Source organism: Berghia stephanieae, chromosome 1 (genome assembly GCF_034508935.2).
Source record: "Berghia stephanieae isolate SIO BIC M18660-M18661 chromosome 1, UCSD_Bste_1.3, whole genome shotgun sequence".
NCBI classification, from domain to species: Eukaryota; Metazoa; Mollusca; class Gastropoda; order Nudibranchia; family Aeolidiidae; genus Berghia; species Berghia stephanieae.
In genome coordinates this window covers 114,853,635-114,863,666 of record NC_088360.1, presented here as the reverse complement: position 1 = coordinate 114,863,666, position 10,032 = coordinate 114,853,635, and the positions used below count along the sequence as shown (strand labels likewise).

Here is a 10,032-nt window from a genome sequence, read left to right as displayed (position 1 = left end):
GCTTTCTACCCTTTGGATAGGACGCAGTTATTGTAAACCTGTCATCTGCATTTTTTGCCAAGTTGGGGCCTAAAAATTGCCAAAATTGCCATTTGCGGCCGCAAATAATGCAGATGACAGGTAAACATTATCTGCAAGATCTAGTAGTAGTAGACCCACCCACCTCAAAGCTATTTGGACAGGGTCAAAATCTTGGCTACACCCAGGATCATTACCAGTTCTTGTGTTTTTTCGGTGATTGTTCTATCACTGAGCTACTGGGACTCCAAAAGAGTCAGGATAACTGGGTTTAATATGACATTTGGTTGAGTCTTAATGTTCTTGGCAACAAAAATGCATCTTATTCACAGGGTGGCAAGCATTATTGCTGCCATTTTCAGGCTAGAGAAGCCAGAATAAATTTGGTTTTCTTAGGCCTGATGGACTATAAAACAAGCATCTATACAATGCAATATCCACTAAATGTGCTCAAAGCATTTTACAAAGGGTTCCTAGCCAACAACATTACATAAAATGTAGGATGAAACATGATGCCTGCAGGGCGAAATGACAATTGTTTTTATTTATACAGAGATAACGCTGTTAACAGCTATGTACCGATTTTACACCCGAGTACAGTGAGAGAATGTCAGTAAAGAGCCTATTCCAAGGACTTAACTTTGCACCACTGAGAATGGGACTCGAATCTGGGACCTACAAGTCCACAAAAAACTGACTAAAGGGCTAAAGCTAAATGCATGCTACTGTGTCCACCGGGTAGAATAATTCTTACAGGCATACTCAAATGGCTTTAATATGACTTAATTTTGTATGCTTGAATGAAAAGAAAGTACTGCACAGATGAAAAAAGATGTTTTAAGGACTGGAAACAAAACAATATGCTTAATATTATCTGAGTTTTAAGTATCTTGACAGGAATGTCTAAAGTAGAAAGAAATAACACAAATATTGATGTACCAATGAAATCTATGACTATGACTCCATTAAAATAAAAAGTAAAACCATTTAATTCAAAGGCATTTTTTTTCTCATTTTATTTATTACCAAATACATTTTTAAAAATCATGTTATTACATGCCAACAATCGCATTTTATTCTTTCACTTTCAAGCAAAAGTCAACTTTAAACTAGAAAAGTGACATTGAGTTGTGAAGGGTAACATCAAAACCTGCTCTAATTTGTCAGAAAAGTAAAAAATGTTGCTCATATTTAAATTACACCGCCATCGAGTATAGATGTACATATGTATATCAATGTTGTTGAAAACCCTCAGTTATTCATATCAGGTTGACATACTTTGAAATAAGAGGTATCTTCATGCCTGAAATGATATACAACTACTCAACACTATTTTAATGGAGAGAAGTGAGATAATAAGGCATGCTTCAATTTTACTATTACCTCTCTAAATATCATATCTCACTGTTATCTCTCCACATATCCAGACCAGCCTCATTATGTACTGTTCTCTATTCTGGCTAATGAACAGTTTGAGACGGAAACCCACTCATTACACGTTCCATCTAACAAACAGTCCCCTGCTCTGGCAAGCTCGACTTCATGTATAGCATAATGAGAAAACAATATACAAAAAAACTTGCAAATCTTTTAAGGATAATATTTTTTTCCTGGTGTCGCAGTTCAAATCAAATATCTTCCATTGAGCTAGAGTTATATTTTCTTACTTGTACACTTCAACTAGACAGCTTTAACTGTCCACTACATAGAATTTTGTGACCCCCTAGTCTTTTATTTTTTCATCACTACTTGTAATGATCAAATATCATTTTTATTCAAATCAGTGATATCAATATATTTTTCATGTTATCCATATACCTTTTATAATTCAATCGCTTATGCAATAATAACAAACTATCAACTCATCCTCAATAATCAAAATTTCACATTTCATAAACTATATATATTGTCCCATACTTCATAAAATCACACATTTTCCAAATCAATTAAATCTAGATTGTTGCAACACTGAATTCATTCAACCATTGCCTCTGCTTCATTTCTAGCTGCTATTCTTTTTGCCCTTTCTTTCAAACGCCTTTCACGTTCATATTCTTTAACCCTCATGATCTTGCTGAAATTAAAAAGAAAAAAATCAAATTAAATCAGAATATGAACACTTTTGTGTTTGTGTGCTAGTGTGCATGTGTAGTAAGAGTGCTTGTATGTGTTGAGTTAGCCAAACAATAACTAACACTGTCCTAATTTATTAAAGATATTTGCAAATAAACTGCATGGGTAAAATAGGTTCAAATATTATGAACTAATCATACCTCTAGCTGTGGATATACAAATGGAGAGACATCAAATGCAGTCATCTAATATATGCGCCATGATTTGCTTGGCTACGACGATAAATGGATGATGTGATACAGCACCCCCCCCCCTACCTTTCCATCACACACACACATACACACCAACCCCTTGATGAGAAATATGTGGTATGGAGAAGTGCCAGATGAAAACAGAGAATAAAACTTTGTTGTCAGAGCCAAACTCAGGATCTAACCCCTTGTGACATGTCATGTATAGATATCTCCCTCTATCCAGAAGGCTCAGTTTTTCACATTATTTTATCTATTGTTTCATTTTTGTGGACAGTGGAGGCAAAGTTGTCCCTCTTTGAGTCATGCCAAGTGGTTGCGAGTATTGTTCTATGACGTGCAGAAACAGGGGCATCCCCTGTTTTCATTTTATTTTCACGAGGCTTAACAGGCCCAGGAAAATGTTTTCTGTTTTCTCTTATGATGCCTACTGCTCCAATTTGTTGGTGTGTGATATCATTGAAAAGATTCATTGATGAGTAATAATTATCGCAATAAAGGATGTGACCTTTATTTTCGAAACCCTCTAAAAGCTACCACAAACAATTTTAGACCGAACTTATTAGGTTTGAGTGGAAGGTACTGTAACTGTAAGAAGTAAACTCTTCCTTTTAATGCAACCATTGTCTCGTCTACTGACAATTCTCGTTGGTGGCTATAAAAAAATAAATACAAAGTATGTCTAGCAATTGTCTGATTTTGAACAAACAGTCTTAGCTTTCCTGTCCTCTTGGAATGTAATTTCTATTGTGAAATGTAAAAATGATGTTATCAACTGATAGCGATCTCTTGGAAAAACCTTACCATTTGACATTTTATTTAGCCAGTATCTTTTTTCCAATGATCTATCTCATTGGCACACATACCCATTCCTATTTGTAAGCCAATCACTGCAGAGATGTCTACAACATCAGTAAGCATCAATTTTTTCTTTCTAGGTTTAGGGCCAAGTTCTGTATTTTCATTAAAGTTCATTAGCCATTCCACAGCATTTCCAGTTTCTTCATCCACTGTTTGGAATCAAACCCATTCGTTATCACCACCATCACCAGCTCCACTCCCACTTCTGCCACACCCACCACTAGTACGAGGCCCTATCTTATTGATATTATCATCAGAACCATTGGAACTGGAACTGAAACGAGTGTGTGAAACCCCAATGTCAGATTCACTATCAGGATCGTTAGTCATCTGAGTATAAATCATCTCCAGAATCAGAATCATGTCTATATAAAAATAAATAAATAAAATTCCCTTTATTCATCCCAAAGGGAAAATTTTTCTCTAGGGTCTATTCCAAGGGAAGACTAGAATAACCCACGCATCATCCACAGTGCAGTGCTGCAAATTGAGCTACGGCAAGGTGACTTGCTCAAGGCCACACAGCGCAGCGGCGGATGATTGATTCCAGAATTTGGAATAAATTGCTTTTGGTAAAAATAAGAGAATCAACAACCCTAGAAACATTAAAAAAGAAACAGAAAACTCATGTTTTTTGGTCATGTTTCAGTGAGTAGCTATTCCAATGAATGATAAATGATTTTTGTGTGTGTCTGTGTGTAAGCATGTGTATGTATGTATGTGTGTATAAGTGTTTGCGAGTGCAATCATGCAGTGCATGGATGTAATGAAATTTATGATTTTATTTATATGTCATTGTAACATGCCCAGAGCCAGCATAATATAGCAGGATAAGTATGAGATGCGCTAAACAAATATGCACTATTGTTGTTATTATTATTATTATTATTATTATTATTATTATTATTATTATTATTAATTGGAGAAGAAGGGGAAAATATAAATGAAATTATTACTTACTCTTTCTCTTGACAGTGTTCCCAAGCATGGATATGATGTGAGCAATATTTCCTCACCATTGGGAAGTGTTCATCTCTACATCTCATTAATTCCATAAAGTAGTCTACACAATAGTCTCGTCTTTTTAAGGGAATCCTGGCACGATCTAGCTCTTCTCTTGTTGTATTGACAGCTGAAATGTAGAGACTATTTCATTACCAATATCACATGATAAACATTCCTGAATTTTTAATCCAACCAATGGTTTCATTTGCTGTGTCTTATACTTCACCATAATATTTTAGGGTCAGGTACAGAAAGCAAAAGAGGCAAGAGGTTTGTTTGTTTGTTTTTAAAGGGTTTTACGGAGCTTTCAACACATTTAGGTCAGATCAATGCCAGTAAAAAGGAAGAAAATTGGACAGTAAAAAGAGTCTAGATGTACATTAAAAGGACTTGAGGAAAAAGTAAGACAAGGGGGAATGGTGCAAATAGGGAACAGAAGTAGATTCCAAGATCATACTATCAGTGTTCTTAGTTTGAGATTACCTAAATGTTTCACCCAGACGGCAGCACAAAATCCCCCTAAGACTAAGAGGAATGCACTCAAATGTTTACAAATAATACGTTAAAAATAGAAAAATAACAGAGAGATGATTTACAAGGAAAAAAATATCATCTCCCAAAACTATAACTATACATTCAACTGTTTCCCTCCCAGCTAAGGACTCCAACCAGGGTCAGGACAAGACTTAGTAATCTCATTCCATGAAAAAGACAGAAAGCAATTGGAAAACAGATACCAGGGGATAGAAGATACAACAAGTACCTCCCTGCCCACTACGGTAGGTCGGGAACCCCACCCAGAACAGGTAAGAGGAGAGAGAGGAGGAGGGGGGGGGGGGGGGGCATTTCCGAAAGAGCTACCACTGTTATGTTATAAGACGGTCCAAATATTATATATATAACTTATCCTGAAACTGTTGAAAACTGCATAAATAAAATCCTAACACACAATTTCATTTTACCATAAAATGCCAAGTGGGTAAATATAATTAATCATTTTCATAAAAAAAAGAGTATAGATTAGTAAAAATGTAATTTGGTGAGTAAAATTATTTGACACATTTAAGGTATGCATAATCTGATTTGTTGCCCTTGTTTTCGAAAGGTGAGGGAGGGTAGGGGTGAGTTAAATTAGAACATTGTCATTGTATCTTCCCATCTGTAATTAGAGAAAGTGGTGGTTAGTTCAACTCTTCATATATAACAACCTGTTACAAATTTTACATTTAAGACTCATATGGATAATGACCTGAATACTTTGTGAGATCTAATAAAGTGGTCAATTATTTATCTCAGGGGTCTCAACTGAAAACCTTGAAAATCCCTGAAATTTTTGCAATTGACAATTGACTCCGAATACCAAAATACCAAAAAATGCACATGAATTTATGCAACAAATATCATTATTATTACAGTTGGTATTTGGAAAGCTACTTTGGAACAGCCGCTTAATTGGAACAATCTTTCTGTGACATAATTTTTAAATTATAATATCTAATGGTTAATCGGAATGGAACACATGCCGGTTAACTGAAGTGAGTTCAGAGCCTCAACAAATGTTTTAGAAATTTTTTTTTCAAGTAATCAAAAATATAAATATTCATATTGAAAGTAACAATAATGGAGTGATCCTGTGTCTTCAAATGAGCAAAAAATAATTAATATCATTGAGTGGGTCACCACCCATTCCCATCAATATGGCAATATGTTATACTTTGATAGCCATTTGATTAAAATTGAATAGTGTGTTGTAGATTACTGTAGGGTAGGATTCATGTGTCATTGATTAACTTGTTCTCTTTTCGAGATGTGGGTGTAGTAAGAATTCTGTTTGAATATGAAATAATAAGATAGGAGTAACATGGGAATTGATAAATGTAGTGAAGAATGGAATATAAAATTTCAGAGTAACAAATAAAAGTAAACTTTGTTTTACTAATATAAATATATAGCCACTGCAAAAAATATGTGATAAGGTGTTCCGCAAGAGGCCAAAGCAGAATTGGTTAATTGGAATGCCGCATAATTGGATTTATTTCTCTTAAAAGTGCTGTTCCGATTAAGTGACTTGCACTGTACTATTATTATTATTATCATCATCATTATTAATATTATTATGGTAACCATTAATATTATTACTATTATTATCATCATCAATATTATTACCATTAATTTATTATTATTATTATTATTATTATTATTATTATTATATTATCATCATCAATAATATTACCATTAATATTATTATTATTATTATTATTATTATTATTATTATTATTATTATTATTATTATTATCATCATCATTATTATAATATTTATTAGGCTAGTGCGAATTAGCCATTAGCAAATGGATGTGCTAGTTGTTCGGGTTAAAACTGAATTATCTGATATCCTTTTTAAGAGAAGAGATCCATCTTAATTTTGAATGATCGACATGAATGTAGGCAAGTTCCGTCAATGTCAATAGACAGTTTGATAAAAAATGATTTACTTAATTTTATATATTATATATTTTTCTAATTGGGAGTGCGACAAAGAAAAATAAAAGGCTAACCTAGATTCATTTATCTACGTCTATCATCATAGACTCTATGAAAAATTCAAATTTAATCAAGATTGAAATTGAAGGTGTCACAGGTAGTATTTAACAATATTATCCACCAAGGACCACCCATCTTCATTCTAAGCTTAAGTCCCATTCAAACCCATAGTCAGTTTACATAGAGATCCTTAATCTTTCGTAACCATTATCCTTACTAAAATTAAGGTATCACTATCAAATTAAACTTAAATTTGAACTAATTTAAAAAGACCTTTTATTAATAAAAAACTATGAGTTTGAAAAAATGTCAGACTGCCATTCATCAAACATATACTTAAGTTTTGAAATGCACGTTAGTCTAGTGTTAAAATGATTTCTCATGAGAAATGAAGAATTCCAAGTTCACACTAATTTACTCACTAATCATTCATTTCAATTTGAGGCATTGGATAAGGAAAGAGGTCCCTACCGCCATCTTGCTTTGTTTACGCAGAGAATGAATTGCCACCTTCGCTGTTCTTGATAAATAGTAGTAAATAGCACTACCTTGGCAAAATGAAGGGAAGGGATGCGAGGAGAGAGAGATAGAGAGAGCTAAACTAAAACTCTCTTCTTTTTTTTTTTTTTTTACAATACTCTCCTTCATCTGACACACTGTTACTGTTATCAGGTTTAAACGTGTACATATGCAAAAAAAAAAAAGGACACGTGGGGTAGGTAAGATTTTTAAAAAATACAAAATTTGACAATCTTCTTCATCTGGCACACTGGCATTGACTGGTAGTATCACTACAGTACTACTAGTGACTAGGTTTAAGTTTAAGTTTTAAGGTAAGATTTGAAAAATAAGGTGTTGTTATTATTAATATTATTATTATTATTATTATTATTATTATTATTATTATTATTATTATTATTATTATTATTATTATTATTGGTACTTTATAATTTGGTTACATTTTGGTTGCGAGAAAGATTTTTTTGTCTTGGGACACTAATCATCTGGCCATTGTCTCTGTGTAAACAAAGCAGGTGTTGTTATTATTTTATTATTATTATTATTATTATTATTATTATTATTATTATTATTATTATTATTATTATTATTATTATATTATTATTTTTGGATCTTCAAAATGGTACTTTATAATTTGGTTACATTTTGGCTGCGAGAAAGATTTTTTTGTCTTGGGACACTAATCATCTGGCCATTGTCTCTGTGTAAACAAAGCAAGATCACAATCACAGTCACAGTCAGGGACCTCGCTCCTTAGCCAGCTTAACCAATGTCACTTGGGCCTTGGGCTCAAGAATTTCACTACTTCTAGAGTGAGAAACTAGGGAGCAGGCACCGGTGTAAGATAAAGATCTTGTGATTTAATCTACGCGAAACAACAATCAAATATCAATAACAATATCCACCCGGCTTTTTTCACTTGACTCGGACAACACAAGTGTGTCTGTCCTCTGTTCAATCGTTTTTACACCCTTTAGCACAGAGTCCCAAAAATTGCGTGCACTTCAACTAAAAAATCACAGATCTGAACAAGTGGATAGTTCATAATTTGATTCTTTTGCCTTCGGTAGGTAGGTGATAATAATAATAATACTGATACGAATCTAGATAGACAGCCATGACTATGACGGCTGACGGTGACCAACTCCCGACAAGCCCAAGTCCAAGCAAGTTCTTTCGCAGGCTTAACTCCAACTTACTTCTTTCTTTGCGGCCATTGGGAAACCCAACCATTGGATCAAACGTTGGAGGATTCTTTATATCTGGAGCAGTATCGGGATTCGTCACATAAGCATAATACATGTGTCCAACCGAGCCCCCCATCTTCAGTTTGTTTTTGGTCGACCTCAAAGATTGTTGTCCCCCATACAAACCGGAAATAATGGTTTTACACTATTTTTATCATTGAAGAGCTAATATTATGAGTCGTTTCATCTGCGTTTTCGCCGTTTAACTAAGATTAAAATTGTTGAATTCCGTATTCTGTCCATTATTGACCTGGCCATTAGTTTGATGTCCATATCTAAATATGACCTGCCACGTTCAGATTCGAACGTAGACACACACAAAAAGAACAAATCGAATCATGATATGAATTCAGTCTAAGTAAAGAAATATATGAGGGCTCTCGAAAAAGTCATCTCTACTGTTATAGATAAAATCATTTAAAACAGAAGATTCATTTGTGGTTTGCTAAACCCATGGACATAAACCTCTCTTCTTACTCTTATTCTTATTGATTAAAAGCGTGAATGGGGCTCACTTCTATAAGTTTTGAATTTATGTTGTAACAGTTATGAATGTATGTTGTAACACGCCTGACGGCGAGTCTTGTTTTCGTTGGCTCTTTCATTTACGTGTTTTGAGTGATTTTTATCTGACATTTCGCCTGGATTTTAATACCATCTAATTTGTGATAGTCTTGTGGTTTTATTGATATACATTTTAACGATTTCTAATAGAGGATTTTTCTAAAATTTTAAAATTTAAGTTTGGATTTTCCAAAGTCGAACATAGTTTTAAACTGCTATTTGTTTACAGCCATATTGGAAACTTTATTCACTGTGCTATATTTTACAACTTTTAACAACTACCGTGTACATCGATCTATTTATAATACTAATTTTATGAACAGACTCAGAGGGGGTAGACGAAAACAACGTCCTATAACCATCGTCATTGGTCATCGGCCAACCCCACGCCCGCTCCCCTTACGACCTCGATCCTCGCTTCATTTCGTCAACACTCGTCCCCCATCCAATCTAATCACTTCAATGAATAATCCTCACCCTTTATTGTCAAATGAAAATGTTAACACTGTCCGTGACAGTCAGTTTGAAATTAACGACCACCATGACAACAACTCGCAGCAACAGCACCGTCTTGAACAACAACAACAACAACCTGCACGTAGTGATCATACGAGTATACGAGAATCGGATTACTAAATGTTAGATCGTGCCGAAATAAAACTCAAGACATAATCGACATTATTGAAGATAATAAAATTACTATTTTTGTCATCTTGGTAACATGGCTTAATCATTCATATGATGGACCAGTTATGAAAGCAATTACACCCGAAGGCTTTTGTATTAAATCATTTCCACGCATTGGGAGGAAAGGAGGTGGAATTGCAATTATTTACAACTTGTCACTCTTTGACAAGGTATCATTCCACCATGATAATTTTAAAAGTTTTGAGTACGCTGGATTTGCCATTCATGAAAATAATTTTAAAAAGTCGTTTCACTGTGTCTACCGC

General features: G+C 34.0%; 1 protein-coding gene across 1 annotated transcript; it reads right to left on the bottom strand.

Moving 5' to 3' along the window:
* Nucleotides 1-1,102: 1,102 nt before the first annotated feature.
* Nucleotides 1,103-8,647, bottom strand: LOC144962808 (NADH dehydrogenase [ubiquinone] 1 beta subcomplex subunit 7-like). The gene is made up of 3 exons (XM_078896080.1): nucleotides 8,468-8,647; nucleotides 4,164-4,335; nucleotides 1,103-2,092 (listed from the first exon to the last, which is right to left on the bottom strand). Exons 1-3 carry the CDS (start codon nucleotides 8,589-8,591, stop codon nucleotides 1,993-1,995), a joined length of 396 nt encoding a protein of 131 aa, XP_078752206.1. The 5' UTR covers nucleotides 8,592-8,647; the 3' UTR covers nucleotides 1,103-1,992.
* Between the last annotated feature and the right edge of the window lie 1,385 nt (nucleotides 8,648-10,032).

Coding starts and splice junctions, on each gene's coding strand:
- LOC144962808 (XM_078896080.1), bottom strand. CDS start 8,591: ATGGGGGGCTCGGTTGGACACATGTATTATGCTTATGTGACGAATCCC. Junction 4,336..8,467: donor CAATGGCCGCAAAGAAAGAA/GTAAGTTGGAGT, acceptor TCTACATTTCAG/CTGTCAATACAACAAGAGAA. Junction 2,093..4,163: donor GAACACTGTCAAGAGAAAGA/GTAAGTAATAAT, acceptor TTTTAATTTCAG/CAAGATCATGAGGGTTAAAG.